We start from the raw sequence: 25417 nt of genomic DNA, 5'->3' as shown, positions 1-25417 counted from the left end.
ACGCGCGCTACGCGTAAGACTTAGCTATATATATATATATATATATATACATATATATATATATATATATATATATATATATATACTACGTCGTTTTCGTTGAGTGCGTAGTAGCTAGTAGATACCGATACATACCGATACGTAGATCCGTACGAGGGCGAACACGTGGTCCGACCTTACACGTGCTGCTGCTCCTTTCGACTTCGCATCAGCTGATTCGAGACACGCATTTCGCCTTTCTTTTTTCGCTTGACCTATCAATTCTTTTTTTCTTTTTTCGCTCTCTTTTCTTCTTCTTCTTCTTCTTCTCTTTCTCTCTCTCTCTCTCTCTCTCTCTTTCCTCCATTATAATCATTTCTCTCTTTCCTTATCCTTCTTCTTCTTCTTTTTCTCTTTTTATCAAACGTCAAATCATATTGTTAAATGACCAATATAATTAGATTCTTATGTATGTTCGAGATAATTAATCGTTTCCTCGATTGTAAAGAGACCGTTCGTAAGATTTATATCCACTTATGTAAAAGTAGGACGATCGTATTGTCGATGTGCGTTCGAGGTGACAACGGGTGACTCTGTCAATATAATCAATCGTCGTCGAGAAGAAACGAGAACAATATTATGTCATCAATGGCGTAATGAACGCCGTATTATACCAAATGGATAGACATTAGGCGTCTGCTTTATCGCACGATGAAACGTCTTATCTTATGGTGATTGTAAAATTTTCAGGACAAAAAAATCTTACGATATAACTAAAACTAGATTATCGAGATATAAGGATCTAGATCGATTTTTACGAAATGGATCGACAATATCGATCTTTTTATTTTTTCTTTTTTTTTTTTTTTTTGGCACGATCGAATATAATTGTGAAGTAATTAAAAGTTGACGATAAATCTTTCTTTCCTTGTCCTTTTTTTTTTTTTCTTTTTTTCTTTTTTTCTTCGATATGAAAAAATATATTTATGATATATTCTATATAGAGAAGATTTGTTCGGATATAAAATGTTATTAGAAATAAATGACAGATATAGGTAGAAAGAGACAGAGACAGAGAGAGAGACAGAGAGAGAGAGAGAGAGAGAAAGAGAGAGAGAGAGAGAGAGAGAGAGAAAAGAAAGAAAAGGAGGAAGAAGAAGAAGAAGAGGAAGAAAAGATACGGAATACAAAAGTAGCCGAATGTGATAAGGATCGCGCGGAAGAATAGCGGTACTTTCCTTTTGTTTCTCTGAGGCTTGTTCGTCGTACATGCAGGACACGCATGGATTGCGACAGATTTTGATTCGTTCCACGAACCGCGTGCCATTTAATTCCTTCTTTATTTACATAGGATCCGCTATCCCAGTCAAAACATCAAAAACATTCGAGATAAACAAACGTGAGATTTCAGGAATTTCCTGACACGGATTTTACTTTTCGAACTTACTTATCGATTTCGAAACTTTCGAAACAATTTCTCGATCGTTCCATTCTCCTCCTTATTTCTCCTTTCTTTCTTTCTTTCTTTCTTTCTTCTTCTTTGCTCTTCGTTGTCGTCGTCATAATAATCGTCATGATCGTCTAAGAATGATGACCAACGATCGAGAAAATTAATCAAATATCGAGAGTTAGAAAAAGGAGAAGAAGAAGAAGAAGAAGAAGAAGAAGAAGAAGAAGAAGAAATTCAAAAAAAAAAAAAGAAAAAAAAAAGGAAGAAAACCAGTAAAGAAAAGAAAAGAATAGAGAAGAGAAACAAAAAGGGACGGGGATGATAAATTTTTCATATATCGCTAACGAATCGACTTGCCTGATATATAAATTCAAACGAAGCTTGCCGATGAGTCCAATAGAGTTGATGAAGCCACCGCGAAGGCAAAAAAGTAGTTGGCCTTACTCCGCGCGTACAGGTGTATCCAAAATTTTACTTCGGTCTCGGCCCTTGATAGGACGCCGCGTATACGAACGGCGGACAGTCTCTAAAAATTCCTCGAAGAACACGCATCCTTTCCTTTCCATTCCATTCCATTCCATTCCTTAATATTAACATTAAAATGAAAATCGCACGTACTAAGTGGCGTTTCGTAATTGTACGAGATAATTTGTCATCCGTGAGAAAAAGAGGTGGGAAGGGGAAAAGAAAAGAAAAGAAAAGAAAAGAAAAGAAAAAAGTGTCGAGGAAGAAAAAGAAAAAGAAAAAAAAAGAGAGAGAGAGAGAGAGAGAAAAAAAAGCAAAAAAAGATCCTTGAAGAGAGTTTATCGTTAGAAAGTGATCGATCTAAACTGGACGGCGGGGTGGTGGTGAGGGGGAAGGGGGCGTTCGGTGGTCGAAGGGAAGTGAGGGAGGGTAGGAGGGGTGAGAAAGGTAGACATTGGCCTGACGTTAGAATCGTGTATACGGACGAAGAAAAAGTAGCGCGAATTCTCTCCGACGTTTATGCTAATATACTTTTTCCATTTTTTTTTTCTTTCTTTCTTTCTTTCTTTCTTTCTTTCTTTCTTTTTCTTCCTTATTCGTCGATTTTATATTATTATCGGCGATTCGTTTTATTATATCTAAGTTTAAATGTTAAATGTTAAATGTTAGATGGACGAGCGTTAGGACGAACGTTAGAACGTCTACTTTGCTATCGTGACTGGACGATACCTTTATTTATCCTCGACCTTGAACGTGAACCTACCGAAAGATGGCTACTCTCTCTCTCTCTCTCTCTCTCTCTCTCTCTCTCTCTCTCTGTCTTTTTCTCTCTTTCCTTAGATTTTATTACTTTGACCTTCGATAATCGAGGAATACTTACAAGGAGTTAACCCGTCATGAAAATTTAATTTGTCTACCTGATAATATAATAAATAAATTACATTATTCCTACATTTTTAACCATTTAGAAAACGTTTACATAAGTTTTGATTTATTAATTTATTCGTAGCTTCCTGCCTCTATATTCCTATTATTATATTATTTCTAATATATGCATGTATTTCATCGTAAGGGAGAAAAATTCTTCCCTTTCTTTTTACAGGTTAAAACTAACATGAATTACATATTAACGAGAAGAAAATTTTAATATATATATATATATATATATATATATATATATATACATATGTATGTCGATACATTTATTATCCAAATGAAATATTTCGTAAAGAATTTTTTCTCTTTCTTTTTACGAATTGCCGTTACGAAATCTTTTTGTTAAAACTTTTGTTGTATCTAAAAAGAAAAAAAAAAAAGAAAAAATTAAAAAAAAAAAAGAATATAAAAAACAGAAAGAAAAACGTGGACGGGGGAGATAGAACTGAGGAAAAGGGGTAGATTCGATTACGCAAAAAATTTATCAAACGATCCGAATAATATTGTCACTGGCTTTTCAATCTCTTTATATATATATATATATATATATATATATATATATATATATATATATATATGTAACGGTACTTTTCTCCCTTTTCAAAGAATCAGCAACGTTGTTTTTTCATTATTTCTTGGAAATCAACGAAACACGAGTTTCGTTGTATAATATTATAGTAAGGAAAAAAAAAAAAAAAAAAAAAAAAAAAAAAGAAAGGAAAAGAAAAAAAAAAGAAGAAAGAAAAAAGGAATAACTTGGCCTGATTTGATGTTTTTTTCTTCTTTTCTTTTTTTTCCTTTTTTTTTTTTTTTTTTTTTTTTTTGTTTTTGAAACCCCTACGATGTACGATATTTATGATCTTTAGAGATACTTGACAACAGGTGGAACGTCAGTTAAGCTGTAGAAGAACCGAAAGAGAAGACGGAGATGGATTTCGGTAAAGTAGAGAAAAGAAATTAAAATACTGTTGAGAGTAAACAGGTAGAGAAAAAGACAGAAAGAAAATCGATAGACACGACGAAGCAGACAGTAATATTATTCTCAATTCGATTCAATCTAATGCAGAATCTTTCCCTCTAAGGGCGAGGTCACATACGAGTGGCGTCTAAATAACATACAGAGAGAGAGAGAGAGGGAGAGAGATAGATAGATAAATAGATAGATAGAAACTATCATCTCTCTCTCTCTCTCTCTCTCTCTCTCTCTCTCTCTCTTATTGTTCTCATCTACGCCTAATATGATAACGCGCAGGAAGTGACAATGTTATTCAAATTTATGGAAAATCTAAACACAACCGATGCAATTTACAGTTGTACATATCTCTTTTAAATCAGTGAAAATATATGAACAATAATACGAGTGGAAAATTTAAGGGAGAACAGAAAAAATTTTTTTTTTCTTTATCTCCATACATATATCTTTAACTTATGGGACGAATATTAATTAGATATGAATTTTACGCCGATCAGTTAACAACGAATAATCTTCATCTTTTCATGGTGTATTAGAAGAAAAAAAAAAAAATAAAAAAAAAAAAACTACTATTCGCTAGTCCTACTAATATTAATTCTGTTTAAAGATAAAGACAGACAGAGAGCAAGAGAGAGAGAGAGAGAGAGAGAGAGAGAGATTTCATTATTTATGGTATTTATTTTTGATTAGAATTAAATAGAGTCTTTAAATTTATATTCGTATGATTTCTCATTGTCAAGATTACGGAATTATGTATTTTTTGACGCGAGCTTCTCAGATAAGTCTCTTTTTCTTTTCTTTTCTCTCTCTCTCTCTCTCTCTCTCTCTCTCTCTCTCTCTTTCTCTCTACAAGCGGATCTTCTTTCCATTGCTAAAAATTTGCCGACGGTCAACGCGTTTAAAATACGTGACGTGTAGAATGAAAAAAGAAAGAGAGAGAAAATTATAATTTATCTCCATAATGAATTTCGACAAGTTCACAGTAGAGAAGTAAGAGACAATAAATTATTAGATAATAAAGAAGAAATATATATATATATATATATATATATATATATATATGAGATAACAAATATTGTAGTAATAATAAAATTAATAATTACAGAATAATATAAGAAAGAAAAATGCAAGTGTTAGATATAATATCAGATATTAAATAAGTAGATTGATATAAATAGTTAATAAAGATATGAAATATATATTTATATTTATATATATATATATATATATATATATATATACATATATATATCACATCATAAATAGATTCATAATATGTATAAAAAATATAGATCATTAAAGAGATATTGATGATAAAAATAGAAGAATGTCAGTAGATATAAAAGTATACATATATACTTACATACACATACACATATACATATATATATATACATATATATAATATTATGCATGTGTGTGTGTATATTGATTTATGATGTATGATATGTGTATACGTCATAGATCATAAATAGATACATACAAAAATGCATGTAGATCATTATAGTGATATTGATAATAAAGATAAGATATATATATATATATATATTAAATATCTTATCAGATATATATACATTTTATATAATATATATAACATAAATATATAGATGAAGAGACAAAGAGGGAGAAGAGGAGAGAAAAAAAAATGGACAAAGGGAAGAAGAGGCAAAAAAAAAGACACGAACATAAGAAGCAGACTCGATCGCCGATTCAAAGCATATTCAAATAGGATTCCGCCTCCGCGCCACCCTCAAGGTATAATCTTGAAGAAGGAGATGGCCACCCACGGCTATTTTGCTTTACAAAATCAAGTCAACCCGACTTAATCGATACCTAAACAAGAAAGATAAAAAGATGAGGGAGAGAGAGAGAGAGAGAGAGAGAGAGAAAGAGAGTGTGAGAAGAAGTTAGAGAAAGATCGATGGATCGATCGATCGAATATCGACATCAATTACATAATACATTCGAATGGTGATCCATCGTGATCCACCGATGAGCCCGACTACTGTGAAGAAGAACACGATCTTATAGAAAATGCTACTAGCATTCCCCGTTCCAATAGTACATCTCGATCGTTTCTTGATCCTGGTTATAGGCTCGGTTCTCGATCTGAGATTCTCGAGGTCACGGTCGCGAGACGTCGCGCGAGCCGAGTCACGTTATCGTATAAAAAAAATCTTCGCCTTTGCCGAATCTCTTTTTTCTTTTTCTTCTTCTTCTTCTTCTTTTTTTTTTTTCTTTCTTTTTTTTCTCTTTTTTTCCCTTTTTTCCTCTCTCACTTATCCCACGATCTTATATCGATCTTATTTGTTCGATCATCTAAACGTAAAGATCATCTAATTGATTATCTTTATCGATACTCATTTATCTATACGATTTAAAGAAAGAAATTATTTATTTATTTATTTATTTATTTATTATCGTTGTTATTGTTATTATTGTTATTATTATCGAGTAAATTTTTATTTTAATTGTCATCATGCCGAACTCTCTCTCTCTCTCTCTCTCTCTCTCTCTCTCTCTCTCAACCTAATTGAAGTCGATCATGTTTTATAATCAATGAATTAGTTATTTCAGAATAATCCCACGAAATGTAAAAATCTAAATAAATATGAAAAGGGCTTATTCATGGACTCCCACTATCGTAGTAAAATATTCAAGAAGAAGAGGAGAAAAAGGAGGATCGATCGATCGATCGATTCTCGATACATTGGTGATAGCCAATTCGATTCTGCGGTCAAGGGCAAGACGATCGTCTCGCGATGAATTAAAGTCCCCGTTAAAGCGTTTAAAGTCCTAGGGTATCGTGAAATTTGATCGATTCGTGAAAGATATCGATCGTTTAAAGAGAAACGAAAATACCGGATTCTCTCGTTGGAATTCTCGTTTTTTAAAATCGCACGAACGAAGTTCTAGCTTTTTATTTATATTTTTCTTTTTCCTTTCTTTTTTTGTCATATTTCTTCTTCTTTTTTTCTTTTTTTTTTTTTTCGTTCTCTTTTTCCTCTAAGAGAAGAGACGATTTTTTTTTTGGAAAGAAGATGAGATAAAAAAGAAAAGAAAAGGAAAAAGAAAAAGAAAAATTTAAGATTCGAAGTGAAGAGATTGTCGAAAAGAAAAATGGTATAAACAAAAGAAGGTATCAAAATTCGATACCTTCTCATATCAAATGAACACGTTATTAGAGTGAGTAAGCGACGAGAGAGAGAGAGAGAGAGAGATAGTCTACGTATAAAAAATAATGTTAGATATTTGAAGCCTGTCATTGGAAACTAATGTATTATATTACGTATCGTCACTAACGCGTGTACTTCCGTGTAAGCTTTCTTCTCTTCCTACATCAGCACACGTATGACGTTTTGAGGAAATGTATGCGCATATTAACAGCCCAGCTTAAATACGATATCGTGTCAACCGAGTTGATATCACGGAATTCGAATGCCATAATATCTATTAGTCATAGTGAAATATCAAAAAAAAAAGATATATATATATATATATATATATGTATGTATGTATATATAAGGAGAAGAAAAAGAAATAAATAAAAAATTAAAAAATAATAAAATAAAATAGAATAAAAGGATAAACCTTTTATCGTAAAAATATTGAAATATTTTCGAGCGATTAAATAAATCCTTAAAAAATTCAACATATTTAAAAATAAATGAGAAGTATATATATATATATATATATATATATATATATATATATATACCACTCTTTTTTTTATATTTTCTCTTTAAAGAAAATTCACAATTTACATATAAATATACATAACGAGAGAGAGAGAGAGAGAGAGGGGCGGGGGGAGGGAAAGAGAGAGAGAGAGAATCTGTGTTTCGAAATAGCAGTAGTACAGATCGATTATATTCAGACTCGACGGACAAGCAAACCGAGCGAGAAGACTATAGATATAACGCGAAGAACAAAAAGGTCGTCGTCTACGACAGAGAGAGAAAAAAAGATAAAAAAAAAAAAAAAAGAAAAAAGGAAAAAATAGAAGAAGAAAAAAGGAAAAAAAAGAAGAAGAAGAAGAAGAAAAAGAAAAGAAAGAAATAGAAAGCAGATATCGTAGAAGGTGAATAAAAAGGGAAAAGGAAGAAAGAAAAAAAACAAAAAAAAAAAAAAAGAAAAGGAGGGAGAAAAGAAATGGGCGGGATGGATGGAAAATAGGAATGAGAGAAGAAGGAAAGAAAAAAATAAAGAGAAGAGAAGGGAAAAGGAATGAAATGAAAATGAAAGGAAAAAAGAAAAAGCCGGGAGAGTAAAGAAATGAGAAGGAAAGAAAATGGAATAAAAAAAAAAAAACTTCGTAGGAGAGTTTATCGAACTATCGATCGATCGAATCGACAAACAGTGGAAAAACAGAATTTCATGACTAGGAAAATAGACGGGGAAAAGACAAAAAAGACGCAGAGAAGAGTATGAAGTAGAGAAGAAATAAGATGAAGAAGTAGTAGAGGAGGATTAGGGAATAGAGGGGAGTAAAAAAAAAAAAAAAAGGAAAAAGAAATATAAAAAAAAAAAAGAGAAAAGAAAAAAGAAAAAAGATTCTGTTAGATCGGGTTGGTAATCGTAGCTTTGAAGAAGTACAACGATTTCCTGTTTCGATCGGATTCGTCGCGACATTTGCGAATCGTCGACGTTACTTCGTATCTTTTCCAAGAAGATTATGTTGATAGCATTCATTCGCGAATCATTCACAATCCAAAGATGGCCTGGACAGTGGCTGCGCTCGAGACGACGAGGATCGCGAGTCGAGAGGAAAAACAAGCGATGTGAACCAAAGGGGTAGGGGGGCAGGGCAGGGGCTGGGGCAGGGGGGTGGGGGAGGGGGAGAAGGGAGCATCCAGACGGTCAAGTCGAACAAAGGAAACTCGACGTATATATTCGCTAGAATAGATATCAAACAAGATATAGCCTATAAACAGTGTCAAAGTTAAACAGGTGTAAATGCATCAAGTAAATTCGTCTCTCTCTCTCTCTCTCTCTCTCTTTCTATCTCTCTTGAACATACATGCGCAAACGTTTTATGGAGAATACGTGCAACGATTTCCACCTTTTTCCGACTTGTGGTGCAGACGTTGTATCAAGAAAAAAGGAATACTTATTTTTCTTGTATTTTTTCTTTTTTTTTTCCTCTCTCTCTCTCTCTCTCTCTCTCTCTCTCTCTCTTTTTTTCTTTTCTTGTACTCTTTATTCCATCACACACGCAAATGAAAATACAATGTTTTTTTTTTAATACGGTAGTAGAATAATCGACGAGGAGAAATTTAAAACGTGAGAAATTCAAATCGTGGCAATCGATCAAACAAGTGGCAAACATCTGTTTCTATGACCACGTTTATTCTGAACGTTTATGCAGAACGTTGGTGCGTTGTCATATCGACACACTTGGAATAAATTCCTCTTTACGTCTTTCTCTCTCTTTTTTCCCTTCTCTCTCTTCCTCTCTCTCTCTCTCTCTCCCCCCGTAATTCACTCCCACCCTTCCTTCCCTCTCCCCTTTCTCTCTATCTCTTTTTCCATTTAATCTGTGCACGTTGACTCCTTTTCATTTCTTTGAATATTTTGATTGAAGAATAAATCAGAGTCATGAGTAATTCAGAAAGGATTGGAATTGAAGATCGTGAAAGTTCGAGGATTGTCGAGGACGAATTAAAAAATGTAGAGAAAGATGAAACGATGTTGGTATTAAAGGACGACAAGGTATGAAAAATGTTTAAAATAATAAATACGATTAGTTCGTTGAATTATTATCGATATATTTCTTTATCGTTAATTATTGTATTAATTTAGATCATTGGAGACGAAGAAAATCGTATTGATACGAACGAATCGAAGAACTATCTGATACCTAATTTGATCGAAAGTGAATCTAAGAAAAAAATTATGACGGACGAAAGCGAGAACGATAGTGATTCGGAAGAATATACATTGGTTTTCTATGACAGTGGATCGGACGTTCAAACGGTCATCAATCAAGAAGGAATCATCGAGGACACGTCAAATTCTCTGACAGCACGTGAAAATGTTGATGATCAAAGAAAAATGATTTTGGACGGTTCGAGGATCTTTGAGATAAATCATTCCACGAATGATCCTATTTTAATCGGTGACATTTCAAACGACGTACTTTTACAAGAAAATGACTCGAACGTATTTAATCGTCGAGAAAGTTTTGAGAATCGTTCGAACGATCATTTGAAAGATGACAGTTGTGCCAGTATAGATTTCGGGGAATTGGAAAAATCTTTGGACGTTTTAGAGGTCAACGAAGAAAAAACGTCGATAGATTTTTCGTTTGATTCGGAATTGGATAAAATAATTATGGAGGAAGAGGAACAGGAAGAGGAAGAGGAAGAGGAAGAGAAACAGGAAGAGGAACAGGAAGAGAAAGGAGACAATTTGAAAGGACAAAACGATCTCGTAGAAGTTGGAAAACGATTGGACAAACTGGCCTCGATACTTTTTGAAAATTCTAACGAATTACGTTTCGAAGATATGCTGTACTACCTCAACACGAAAGACGTTATAAACATAATGAATATGGAAGGGAAAGGTTCTTCCGGTAGCGATAAGTTCACGGAAAAGATCGAAAAAGATTTCTTTTCAGATTTATCGATCGAACGTGTCGACGAGGAAAATACAAAGAACGAACAGGAAGAATTATTGGAGTATTTCGATGCTTTGGACATAAACGAATCTAATATTGAAGAAAGGGAAGAAAAATTCGTTGAATTAACAAATGATAATATTGTAGTAGACATGAAAGAAATTCATGCTAAAAAATTGGCTAAATTATTAGATTCTACACGTTACAAATCCGAGGTGGAGGTTAATGAAATTTTGAAAAAAATCAATGAACAAAAAATGAAGATAGAGAATTTGAAAAACGAGTCATTGAAAGATTTAGCCATTGAATTTAATCGTTTCGAAGAATTGTTGACTGAACAAAAGGCAATTGCCGAAATTGAAGATAACGAATTGATCGACGTAAATACGAAATTGGACGTAGACGAATTAGAAGAGAATATCGTTGAAAATCAAAGATCGGTATCGCCGTTCATCGAGATGCCTTTGACGAAAAACGAAGTTACGGAAAATTATAGGATAAAAGTAATGGAGAAAGATTTTAAAGATAGGATGATAGACCTGAAAAAAAGGCTGCCCGAAAGTTCGGAAATTTTAAATGAAGGGGATACTGTATCTCATAATGTGAATCTTGTACCTGTAAAGGTAGATGAAAAGATTGTTTTGGATAAAACAATTCCAATCGAAATAGAGAAAATAATTGTGAATGAAAGTGACGAAAAATCATTGATCGAATTTATTAATGAAAATTTGATTGATAACATTATCAATTGTAAATTAGATTCTATGATTAATGAGAAAGCTTCGATAGATGTATCGAGTGATACATCGAAATCAAACGTCGATTATCCCGATAACGATATCACGTTAATGATTAAAAAGGAAGATACTAGCACCGATTATGACGAAAATCATGAAACTGATATAGTTAAGGTAACGACCGTAAATCATGAATATAAAGAAGAATCGATAGATGCAAATCAAAATGATATCGATAACAACGATGACATTATAAAAACAAATGTAACATATAATAAAATATCGGAAGACATTGTTCAAATGGAAATTATCGATGATTTATCATCGTCAAATGAAAATTTACAAGGTCCAACGGATGATAAAACCATTGATAAAGTTGATTCCAACGAATCACTTTTCGCTTATTTAAAGGAAAAAGAGAACAGGCCATACATCAAAGGCAAAGTTTATGATTATGATGAAAAAAAGCATGGCGTAAGGTAAAAAGTAATTGTTATACCATAACGATGGATCATTATTTTTTGTTCCCATTCGATATATCAAATTAATAATTACTAGAATGACGGAGCAGTTTATCAAGAAACATTGTAAAGAACATAAGCTTTATCAGACTCCTTGGTTGAACGACGTCTTATATCTACATTACAAAGGTAAATGTAATGAGGATAAACTTGAATTTGTTTTTTTTTTTTTTTTTTTTTTTTTTTTTTTTTTGGTTTCTTTTTTTCTTTTCTAATTATTTATTCGAAAGCAAGGCTTCTCGTTTATCGAAAATCTGGAAAAGTACACGGGTTTGAAGACACTTTGGTTGGAGAACAACGGGATTCGTGAAATTGCAAATTTAGAGAATCAAAGTGAACTTAGATGTCTGTATCTTCATCACAATATAATCAGTAAAATTGAAAATTTGGAATACCTGACGAAGTTGGACACATTGAACTTGTCCTATAATATGATAACAAAAATTGAAAATCTTGGTAATTCATAAACTCTCTCATTATTCATATCGATAATGTTATTTTTTTTTTTTTTTTTTTTAAATACTTACACAATATTTTCAGACAGTCTGAAGTTCTTAAATACGTTGAATTTGTCTTATAATTATTTACAAAGTAGTACTGACATCGAGCATCTCCGATTATTGGAATATTTATCAATTTTGGATATATCTCATAATCGAATAGATACATTCGATATCGTCGACGTAAGTCGATTGGATTACATTCGATATGAACAATTAATTTTTCATTTTCAATCAAATATTTAGGTATAACGTTCAAAGGATTTATTTCAGATTCTCGGTGATATGAAATCTTTAAGAGTAATTACTTTGACCGGTAATCCTGTCTTAAAGAATATCAAAATGTATCGAAAGACGATGATTTTAAAGTGTAAGAATCTTCATTATCTGGACGACAGGCCGGTCTTTCCACGAGATCGTGCTTGTGCCGAAGCATGGTAAAATTAGAACAAATGATAGATGACCAAATTCTAGACTGGAGAGTATTTATAATATTTGTTTTTTTTTTTTTTTTTTTTTTTTTTTTTTTTTTTTTTTTTTTTTTTTTTTTTTTTTTTTTTTTTTTTTTTTTTTTTTTTTTTTTTTTTTTGTTAGGATGCGAGGTGGTCCGAAAGAAGAGGCAGCGGAGAGACAACGATGGATTGAGGCAGAACAGAAGAAGATCAACGATAGTGTTATGGGTTGGTATTAGAAAATAAAAATAAGGTATTAGAAATATTATAATGCTTTATAAATAAGTATAGGTTATATAAGTGAAGATGCCTAATAAATAGGTACTATGGATTATAATTAGAATAGATTGATCATTTTTCATACCCTTTTTTTTTTATATCATTTTATTATAAAAAAAAAAAAAAAATATATATATATATATATATATGCTTAATTTTATTGTCATTTTACTTTAAAAAGAGAAAATAAAAAATATATATATATATATATATATATATATATATATATATATATATATATAAATATATGACATACACAATAGCAAGATATTATAAGAAAATATTTCCAGCATATACATATATATTTTTTTTAGCCATCGTTTTGCATACTCAGTTTATTATCGTTTTATTGCAAAAAGAAAGAGAGGGGAAAGAAAAGGAAAAAGAAAAGGAAAAAGGAAAAAAAAAAAAAGAAAAGAAAAAAAGAAAACATATACTATATTATGTTCTCATTATTTTGCATACTTTTCATCATTTGATCGGATCAAATTTCTTCGCTCATGAAAATCGTAAAAACGTTTGGAAGGGATAAAAGAAAGGAAAAAAAAAAAAAAAAAAAAACAAAAAAAGAAAAAAAAAAGAAACGAAAAGAAAAGAAAAGAAAGAAAGAAAGAAAGAAAATTATTTCCCATTTAATGACGATAAGTTGTCCAACTGCTTTCACTCATTTAACTTGCATCGATCTTTGTTTACCTCTCAACATGCACACGATCCGCCCTCGAAAGAGTTGATAAACAAAAGAAAGCTTCGCAAACCGGTCGGTAGGCCCGAAAGGGAAGCGGAGATAACTAATAAGAAGAAAACGAATCAACAGGACGACGAAGAAGTCGACAGGGAGAAGTCGCCGATGTGTACGAGCAAGGAACTGGTAAGAACTAGTTTCGTCAAGGTCTGATACAGAATTCGTGCTTCGAATAAGATCATCTTCGCGGTCCACACATCGCGGACTATTGATCATTCACGTTGCGTGAATCTTGTTGCCTGTATGCCCTGTTGCTCTGCCCTGTTCACTCTCCCTCTCTCTCTCTCTCTCCCCCTCTCTCTCTCTCTCTTACTCACTCACTCGTTCTCACTCGTTCTCTCTCACACTCTCTCTCTCTCTCTCTCTTTCTCTCTGACGAAGCTTAAGCTGGAAGGGAAGAAAAAGTTGAGCGTCTCATCATCTTCGTCTTCGTCTTCGTCCTCATCTTCCCCCACTTATTCCGATGCCGAGCTGGAAAACGACGAAGAAAATAAAAACGGCCGACAAAAAGTAATCGAGGAAAGTGACGGAAACAGGCCATTGGCGGAGGAAGAGAAAAATGCACAACGTAATCTCATCGTACCCTGGAAAACTACTCGGGTAATTTTTGACTTCTTCTTCCTTCTTCTTGTTTAACTTCTCTTTTTTTTTTTTCTTTTTCTTCTTCTTCTATCTTCGACCAATCCAAAACAAATGTCACTATGACAAAGACGCGGGGGGAAATTCTCCCTCCCCGCCCGAAGAGATTTTAAATGAACTAATTGACTCCTTTTCAGGCTAACTTTTCTTTTCTTTTCTTCTTCTTTTTTTTAAGGGGGGGGAGGGTGGAGGGAGGAGGGGTGGGGGATTTTTCCTTCCTTTCCTTTTTCTTCTTTTTTTCTTGGATTGCAAATTGTAAAGCCGCAAAAACTTACGAACTTTTTTTTACTATCGTTGAGAAAAAGAAAAAAGAAAACAGAGAGAGAGAAAAAAAAAAAAAGAAAAAAGAAAAACGAAACAAAAATAAAAAATTGATCTGAGAATTCTCGAAAAAAGAAATAAATTGATTTGTAAGATCGTTCGGAAATTTTTAATCCTATCTGTATATTTTCATTTGAAACGATATTTATTTTTTTTATTTTTCTTTTTTTTTCCTTCTTCAAATATTCACATCGAAGATCAACGACAAAGATCAGAATCGAGAAATGAATTGTGAGGAGGAAGAAACTTTACGATCGAAGGATTACGTTGCCGGTGATGCTGAGAAAAAAAGATTAGGCAAACAAGTTTTGAATGAACGTAAAAGTCTTGAGGATCCTTTAGGTGGTTACGCTTTGGGTAGAGAGGTCACGGATTATGCGAAAATTATTCTAAAAACAACGGTGGATAAAACGAACGAGGAGCAACAGCCTTGTATATCCGACAAAAAGGAACCTAAACTCGATAATAATGGTAAGTTTAATTAACGAACTGTGGTTGTTTTATGCCAATGCCACATATTTTTCTTTTTCTTTTCATTCTTTTTTTTTTTTTTTTTTATATATATATAAATGAATTTTTATTACGCCTCATTTATATATTTGAACAATCTATTTGTTTCTTTCTATTTTATATTCTACATATGTATGCATCTTGTTACACATTTCTTTCAAAATATCTCGTTTTTTCTTTTTTTTTTTTTTTTTTTCATCAATATATAATTATTATTATCGCTTAATTGAATCAGTATTCTCATCAGTATTCGATAAATATTTTGTATAATAAATTTTTGAATATATGGAAATATTTTCGGTCAGTATTTATAATAAAATATTGATAAATGATTATATATTACCGATCGATATAAATAATTATGTATTGTGATTGGATTCGGATTTATTATTAATATTGATCACCTATTTATATAAAATATTGACGAATTATTATATTTATAAATATTCGCAGTGATTTTTTTTTTGTCTTCAATTATATATGTTATCATATTTTATTATAAGTATTGACCATTTATTTAAAATATTGATTGGAAATGTTTCAAAATACTAATATTAATAAATAACAGCGTATAAATTATTCGCGAATAGTGTAAAATTGTTTTGTTTAATTTTCTTTTTTTTTTTTTTTTTTTTTACAATAATATTAATTATTATTTGAACAAATATTCGCAATATTATTATTACCATATTTCATATTTTATGTATTTAATATGATATTGTTATTTTAGAAAATGAAAATATTCGAAACACGTTACCTGATGACGCTGCTGCTTTTAACGCATCCTACGATGTTTCAAAATATTCCAACGTAGGAAATTATCAAAGAAAAAATAATAAGAATCCATTGACAGAAAAATTAAGTAGTATTCGTCAAGGTATGAAAGATTTTTGCACTAACGTCGATAAATTCGTCGAGGAAAACAATATCGTAATCAAAAATGGAAACGTCGAAGGTTTTTGGAAAGACGATAATATTAATAAAAACAACGATAATTCATCCGTAAGTGTACAACATCAGTCTGATAACGAGAATAATTCTAATAAAGAAATATTCGAAGGATGTTCTATCGACGAAAATAGTAATACAAAAGTGAAAGAGACGTTATCGAATGAATTAATTAACTTGATAGACGAAAATCGAGATATTGTTGAATTAAATATCGATAAAGATCGGAATAATGATAATAAAAATGATAATAAAAATGATAATAATAAAAATGATTCGTCAGGATCCGAGAGTGTATATGATTTATTGTCTTTAAAAGTTTCACCTAAAATCTTATTAAATACCGATACAACGAAATCGTCCGACGAAATGAGAGATGAGAAGAATAAAAATACTAATTGTATGAAATTAATTTCTACGGAAAATGATAAAATTATTACGATCGAAGATAAAGATTTAACGTTAGAAAAATCTAACGTTTCTTTGGCCGTAAAATGTAAGGAACATTTGATGAAACAGGCTAAGACATTTATACAAAAGAAATCACCATTGCTCGAAGAATGTATCGATAAATTGATTAACGATAATGAACAAGACGATAATAATCGTAAAAAACGTTGGAATTCTTGGTACAATGATTCCCTTTCTAATCCAAGATCAGTTTTCACTGAAGCTTTCGAGGATTTTTATAAAACAAAATCTCCGTTTGATAAAAATATTGGCATGAACGTTGACACGAGAATACGATCGCATTACAGAGATGTTTCAGGTGATATTCCAAAATCTGATTTATGTGCTATTGCCGATCTCGTTAAAAGATCCGAGAACGATGAAAGAAGGTACGATCATGCGAATCTTTACAAAGAATTTTGCGAACATTATGAGGAATTGCAAAGTAAACAAAAGTACGCCATAATACCGGATTTTTTAAAGAACGAAAAGAACGATAAGGAACTCGTACGATCTGACGATCGAACTGATGAAAATTCGAATGATAAAAGGGCATTGATCGAAGATATTACAGAACAATCGACGAATTTATTCGAGCTCGAGGATAAAAAGAATTTTGAAGAAATGTGAACAATTTTCGCGGTTTTTTTTTTCTCTATTTTCTTGTTTCGCTTTGCTTTTTTCTCCTTTTGCTTTAATCAATTAATTCTCTTATTAAGTTTAATTTGTGTGATCATTGGTTTTTTTTTGCTTAAACAATAAATATATATATATATATATATATATATATATATATATCCTTCGTGATACAAAGACATTTGGAAATTTTTTTTTCTTTTCATCGAATTACAACAACAAATTTAACAATAAAAGCGGACGACAAAATTTTGGGTAGTACCAAAAAAGACGGGCCTCCTGTTACGTACAGTTTATTTTTCTTTTTTTTTCTCTTGGCTTTTTTTCTTTTGCTGCTTCTCCTTTCTTTGCTTTGTGTTTTTTGGTTTTTTTCTTTTTTTTGTCCACACTCATATCGATAATATAACGATGAGAATAATGATGATAATAATGATAATAATAATAAAATAAAGAAATAATAATACGTCGATAATAATAACAATGATGATAATGATAACGATATAATAATGATGAGGAATGAAACGAATGTTTGTACTCGATTGTAATAATTCATTAATTATTATGTATAATACCAATCGTTTGAAAACAAACGATAATTAGTTCGCTTATTACATATATACATACATTAAATATATAATATAAATATATATATATATATATATATATATATATTTATATTTATTAAATATATATATATATATAAACATTAAATATATATATATATATATATATATTTATATTATATATATATATATTTAATGTATGTATATATGTAATAAGACAATGCAATGGAAAAAAAATGATGGATTTTCTTCCTTCGTATTTTTTAATAGGATCGATTATTTCTCTTTCGATATTTCAAAACGTTCGAAAGCTTTCCGATTTATTTGTCATGTATTAGTGCAAATATACATAATATATATATATATATATATATATATATATATATATATATATATATATATATATAATATGTGGATAATACACGTGTTTGTGTTACGTATATATATATATATATATATATATATATATATATATATATATATATATATATATGTACGTATATATAACCATAGGCATGTACATTTTATACGCGTGCGTACGAATTATACGCGTGCGTACGATCAATACGCGTGCATTTAATTATAATGCGTATGCATTATTTATGAGTGTATCGACACATCTCATTCTTTTGTTACTATCGCTTACTCTCTTATTCTCCATAGGATGTGAAGAAAACGTATTTATTATAATACGTGTTTCAATGTCGCTAGATTATGTTAGTTACAATGATAGATCTTGAAATGTTCATTTTCACATTGCTTCATCGCAATTCGAAAAAATGAATATTCATTTGCTTCTCCTCTCGTTTATTCATTCTCTCTCTCTCTCTCTCTCTCTCTCGCTCTCTCGCACTCTTTTTCCCCGCTCTCCGTCTCTCTTGCACTCAAATATACAATCAGTTGTAAATTATTCTTTGAGATTAGATCGAATGTTATCGAAGTATCTTCCGACGAAATAATGAAATTAGATAATTTTAATTATTTATCTCTCGTTCAATTATCATTTTTCTCTCTCTCTCTCTCTCTCTCTCTCTATCTATTTCTTCTTTTATATCATCTTCCGTAACGTAACGTTTCATTTCATAATCATTTTTTAAATATCCTTTAACATCACTCTTGCATATTTCGATTTACATCGATTTACATTTACAAATAAATTAATAAAATTTATTTCTTCTCTTAACCAAAACTCAGATTGCAAATTCATTCAATTGCAAATGAAAGATATATTTTTCGTTTTATAGATATTTTGACATTTTGAATTTGAATTATTTAAAAATTATTTTTTTGTCATGGCAAACATAGAAAAAAATAACCATATATATATATATATATTTTCTTTTTTTTCTTGAGAAACAATTTTTTTTTATTATTACGACAAGAACAGATTGAAAAGCGAATATATTTAATTGCAAAAAATAATTCAAAAAATAATTAATGCCGTTAATAATTGAAAAATTATTAAAAATTATTATGGATATGAATTGTTTGAGAATAATTTCTTTTTTTTCTCACGAGATACACGGATTAAAAAAGTAAGTACGTATAGATATTCATGATAAATAATATTTATGTATATAAGATTACAAAATTGTAATATAATAACGCGTGCGACAAAAGAAAGAAAATGTTCGAGTGAAATTTCTTTTCCCGAATGAACCTCGCAATTTTCGTGACGACCGATTCAAATTTTCTCGATATTTGGAGATTCACATTCGTGACACGTCTATGGCCCTTCTTTCTCACTCGTAAGATTTGACAAGTATAACGTTTCGATAATTCACAAGTTGTATCGTTAACTTTACTACAAAGAATATGGACACGAAGTTATAGCACGTTTGCGATCGAAGGATTTATCTAAAAATAAAGCTAACCAAAGCTCGATTATGAAAACTCTCTCCCTCTCTCTCTCTCTCTCTCTCTGCTTTTATAGTAGATAATTTCCATTTCCTCCGTTTGTACTTATATCAGACTAGTGCGGTATAATTCAATTGATTCTCTTTCGATAATATCACAATACCACTCTTTTAATATTCCAACAGTTCGAATCGATTCTTTATCTTTTTTTTTTTTCTTTTCCCTTTCTTCCTTTTTTCTTTTTTTTTTTTTTTTTCTTTTTTTACCGAACGGAGAGCGAATGATAATGAGAGTGTCGAACGAACAAAGAATCGAACGAACGAGAGAGGGAGAGAGAGAGAGAGAGAGAGAGAGAGAGAGAGAAAGAGAGATAAAGAGAGAGAGAGGGAGAGATAAAGAGAGAGAGAGGGAGAGAGAGAGAGAGTGATGTCGAAGGATAAATGGAAAAGATCATTTTCTTATGTGGTCTACACGTTGGAATAATTTGCATGTAAGAAGATTTATGAGATTAGAGAAAAGAAAATATGAGATGCGTGTCTTTATTCGAACACAAGACAAAAGCAGAGATAAGGATAAAAATAAAGAAAGAAAGAATAAGTGAGATAGAAAGATAGAAAGAGAGAGAGAGAGAGAGAGAGAGAGAGAGAGAGAGAGAGAGAGAAGGAAGAATGGATACGAGTTTGACACAAAATGATGACATTTTTCTTCTTCCTCTTTTTTTTTGGATACTTAAAATCGGATTATTTAGGCTAATCCGATCGATTGTTATATCCTTGTCGTTAATATTATAATATTATAATTAATCATTATTAATTATTATCTTTAATAGTAATAATAATGACCATTATCATTATAGTTATATACTATTTTAATATGTTATTACATAATTACGTACATGCACCCACACACGCACACACACATACAAACATGTATATTTATATGCATTGCATATATAAAAAAGTGATGAAATATTTGTAACTATCTATCGATTAATAGCGAGAACGCGAGCGTCATTGTTCGATTTCAATTTTCTTTGAATTTTTTAAATTGCGTTCTTAAATCTTTACGATTTTTTTCTTTTATCATCTACTTCTTCTTCTTCTTTTTCTTCTTCTTCATTTTAATCTTTTTCCGCCCTTTTTATCTCTTATCTCCCACTTTATCGGATCTAACGCCGAACCCACACCAACTGTTCATCTACTACAATATATTTATTATTATTTTATAAATAAATATATAAATATATATATATATATATATATATATATATATATACTATAGCGAACGATAATCGTCCAATAATGAACGGGTATCCATTCGGTGATGAGTACGGAAAGAGGGTGAAATCGTGGTAGGGGTTGAAGAAAGTTCTTCTGCACGCGACGTTTTTCAAACAATCGTTAGAAATTCATCGAATATATATATATATATATATATATATATATCAATGAATAAATTGTTAGAGAGATCCAATATGGTGGATACGTAGAGACAATTCTATTCGTAAATAATAATCAGTCCGCAAATGGTTTTTTTTTATCAATTTGAGAGTAACACATATCCGAAATTAAATAAGTACGTATATGATCATGAAAATTTATATCTTATGTATGCACTTATGTATATGTAAGTAATTAACGTACTACTGCAATTTTTCTTTTTTTTTTTTTTTTCTTCTTTTTCTTCCTCCTTTTTTTCTTTAGCATTCGCCGTCGGATATTAAATTCTTGAAAGGATCTCGTTGAAATAGACATTATTTCCCGACAAATTCTCCGTCCTTTCATCGATTTAAATCGCGTCGCGAAAACTTTAATGTAGTATTCCCTTGCGTCAATCCCCTCCCTCCTTTCCTCCCACCCTCCTCCTCTTACTTTTTCCACCATCTTCTTCTCTTTCTCCTAATCCTTCGTCGTCCATCATTTTATTTACGACATCTTCTTTTCGTTTGTCTTCTAAAGTTCTATCATCCTTACCCTTCGTAACTCTTCTTATCAGTATCTATCACCACCCTCTTCTTGCCTTCAACCCCCGCCCCTCATGCCCAAGAACTTTCAAAAAAAACTTTTTCATCTACGAAACAATTCGAGGAGAATTTGAAAACAATTTCGATCAAATTTGGAGGGGGGGAGGGGGAGGGAGGCGGACGGGGTGGACCAAAGAAGTGGCTCTCGATAAGAATACGGAAGATTCTACGAATCGACGATAATAATAATCGAACGAATAACGAAGGAGAAAGAGACAGAGAGATAGATAGATAGAGAGAGAGAAATAGAGAAAGAGAGAGAGACGGAAGAATTCGTGTGAATTAATTATTGAATGAATGAATGAATGAATGAATGAAAGAAAGAATGAATGAGATAGTAATGAGAAAATAAAAAAGTAAATAATTAACCAACCCTCTACAATTTAAATCTATATTTTCTTTTGCTCCATAAAAAAAATTTATTTAATTTCAAATGTATACTTGCAAAAAGTATACATTCAAATTCTGTTTAAACAAAAAATTATATTATTATCGAATTTATATTCGACGAGGTATAAATATATTCTGTCGATTGAAGAAAATTTATATTATTAGAAACTTTGTACTTGACGAAATATAAATTTAATCCTTTTGCCAAACGAAATTCGTATAATTACAAGTTTATACATAACAAATTATGAATTTAAATCGTATCTCCGAATAAAATTTATATAATAACAAATTATGTAAATTGTGGAATGTCAATTGAAAGTTAATTTTTGTGCAATTAAAAAAAAAAAAAAAAAAACAAAAAACAAAAAGAAATGATAATTAAATAAAATACATTATGTGAACGTGTGACATAAAAAAGATTACGTAATGTTATAAAGAGATAGAAAAGAAAAAAAAAAAGAAAAAGAAAATGAATTTAAACGAAATGAAAAAAAATTAAAAAATGTGAATAACGGTCAGACTTTCTTCTTCTTTTTTTTTTTGTTCCTTTTCATTTCAAAGTACACATTTTTATTCATGCTTCATACGATTCGAAAAGAAAGGCATGATATATATATGAAAAAGAAGAATAATAATAACATTAATAATAATAATAATAATAATAATAATAATAATAATAATAATAATAATAATAACAATAATAATAATAATAATAATAATAAGGGAAAAGAAAGAAAATGAGGGCTGATTCCTTGTTTCGTGGTTTTTTCTTTTTTTTTTTTCTTTTTGCAACTGTCATTACGTACATCATCTTCTCGCCATAGTAGTCTAGCCGTCGATCTGCCGATACCATTTTCCATACTCTTATAGAAAAGAACGAACGAATGATTAGCAAGTTTCGCATATGTATTGTATATTATTTTATATACTTCTTTTTTTTTTTCCTTTTTTCCTGCTTCTTTTTTTTTCATTTTTTTTTTCTTTTCTTCCTTTTTTTTTTTTTTGTTTTTCTTTTTTCCTTTTAATTTATATGGACAACGAAAGGTTATTTCTAAAACTTTCTGCTCAGACAATTGTTCATCCGCGTCGCGTTTTGTTTGCATGTGCGCGTGTATATCTTTATGTATTTAATTGTTAGCGTAAGTGTGTATTTGTTCGTGTGTATTTTCATTTGCGCGTGTACTCCCATTTATTTATTTATTTATTTATTTATTTATTATAGTTATATATTTATTTCTTCTTTGTTGTCATCATCATCTTCTTCTTCGAAATCTTCTTCTTTGTTCGAACATGTGCAAAGTTCACTGTGACTAGAATTAGAGTCAATTAAATCGTTTAGATTTAACGTCATTAATTCGCGGTAGCATCCTCCTTATTATTTTTTTCCGTATTAAGAATAAGAAATAAACGTATAATGGAATAATAAAACAGATTCGTGCACATTTTGTGCCGTTGAGCATTTATCACGTGTTTCACTCGTCGGGCTTTTAAAGGGTACAAAAAAGGGTACAAAGCCCGTACCTATCGTACTGCATCCATCTATAGGACTGTTTGTTTGTTTACATGTGGGGTATATGTGCGTGACTCGCGAAATATACAAAAGAGCACGGGTTATCCGTTTCGATCGGTGTTTTTTTTTTTTCTTTTTGCTACTATACGTTTTTCACCTTGTTCCTTCGCGATTCCTTGTTTTAGTTCTTAATTTTCTTCTTTCTTTTTCTTTCTTTTTTTCTTTTATTATTGTTATTATTATTATTATTATTATCATCTTTTTTCTTTTCATTTTTTTTCCTCGATCGAATCGTCGTCATTGTCCTCATATGCAATATAAATAAATAAATCAATAATCGAGAGAGAAAAGTTAGACGTCGAAAAGAAATCATAAATAGAGAGAATTTCTAACGATTGGTTAATGAAATTATAAAAATGAATTGTTACGTATTTGGTTTTTTCTTTTTTTTGTTTTTACTTTTTTTTTTTTTTTTTTTTTTTTTTACCTTTTTCAGAATTAACAAAAAAATTCATTCATATGTTTATACGTAAAAGTAAACGGATTGAAATATTTTACAATTATTACAATGGTCTTAATTAAAAATTGTTTTTTTCTTTCTTTTTCTTTCTTTTATTATCTTCATTCCATTAGCGTAAAGTTAAATAAATTATAGATATAATAATAATAATAATAATAATAATAATAATAATAATAATAATAATAATAATAATAATAATAATGAGAATAAATAACGTTTATACGAAGAAACTGATCAAATAGACGCGGATATATGAAAATATAATATTTGCCAGTGACAAACAATTAATATTAATTTTTGTTGAATTATTTCGATATGTGCACGACTAAATAGATGATATATAACGAAATTTATCGATACGATCGTATTAAGAAATAGTAAGAAAATTTGCGAGGTTTAACGAAGGAACAGGGTTCTCCTGTTTACGGACGGAGACAGTCCATTTTTGCCTGATTTTTCATCGTATAGAAAATATATTAGAGCATGTTGTGCATAGAAGCGGGATTAATCGAAGAGAGAGAGAGAGAGAGAGAAAAAGAGAAAGAGAGAGAGAGAGAGAGAGAGAGAGAGAAAGAGACAGTTATTGTATATATCAAAAAACTGATTACAAAAATTGCCGCTCGAGAAAGTTTTCTTCCTTTCTTTTTTCTTTTTCATCATCTTTTGTTTCTTTGTTTTTTTTTCTCTTTTTAATAATCTTTTCTTCTCCCTTTTTTCTTCTTCTTCTTTTTTTTTTGTTTTTTTTCGTTTTTGTTTTAAATTAAGTTTTTGGTACCCGAACTAGATTAATGCATGTATATATGCATGTTTATATATATATATATATATATATATATATATATATATATATATCTGTATATATATATATATATATATGTATGTATGTATGTATGTTTATATGTATGTATATAACATTTTTATCGGAAATTTTCAGATCGTTCATTTTGCATCCCTTTCAATGCGCGCCATCAGATTTTAATTCTTTTTTTTATTTAGAAAAGATATCCTATCTTTTCTAATGTTCTTCTTTTTTTTTTTTCCTTTTCTTTTCTTTTCTCGCGATTCGCGTTCCGGAATTCACGTTTTTTCGTTCGACGATCCCATCGTTCATACGATTATTCTTTTTGCTTGTTTTATTTATTTTTCCATTCTTTTCTTTTCTTTTTAAACTAATTCGCATCAATCGCACGAGCTTATATACGATCGTTCGATTATAATTCAAGCTAGAAGCGAATTTTAAAAGAAAATAATTAATGCTAGCGTGGCAATCTCTATCATCGTTATGTATATTAATAGAAAGGTACGTGTAATATTATTAATAATAATTAATAATTAATAATTAATAATTAATATTAATAATAATAATAATAATAATAATGAAAATAAATAAAAGT

General features: G+C 30.3%; 2 protein-coding genes across 2 annotated transcripts; both read left to right on the top strand.

The window, feature by feature from the left end:
• The first annotated feature begins 8957 nt into the window (after positions 1–8957).
• On the top strand, positions 8958–12432 carry LOC124956987 (protein BFR2-like). Its single transcript, XM_047513535.1, has 6 exons — positions 8958–9515; positions 9606–11375; positions 11731–11809; positions 11915–12136; positions 12221–12363; positions 12427–12432. The coding sequence occupies exons 1-6, from the start codon at positions 9402–9404 to the stop codon at positions 12430–12432; spliced, it is 2334 nt and encodes a 777-aa protein (XP_047369491.1). The 5' UTR covers positions 8958–9401.
• A 33-nt stretch (positions 12433–12465) lies between these two features.
• On the top strand, positions 12466–17252 carry LOC124950077 (putative uncharacterized protein DDB_G0282133). Its single transcript, XM_047496239.1, has 6 exons — positions 12466–12617; positions 12775–12860; positions 13637–13779; positions 14035–14253; positions 14811–15084; positions 15854–17252. The coding sequence occupies exons 1-6, from the start codon at positions 12466–12468 to the stop codon at positions 17149–17151; spliced, it is 2172 nt and encodes a 723-aa protein (XP_047352195.1). The 3' UTR covers positions 17152–17252.
• Positions 17253–25417: the final 8165 nt, after the last annotated feature.

Source organism: Vespa velutina, chromosome 1 (assembly GCF_912470025.1).
Source record: "Vespa velutina chromosome 1, iVesVel2.1, whole genome shotgun sequence".
Lineage (NCBI taxonomy): Eukaryota > Metazoa > Arthropoda > Insecta > Hymenoptera > Vespidae > Vespa > Vespa velutina.
This window is presented reverse-complemented; position numbering and strand designations above follow the sequence as displayed.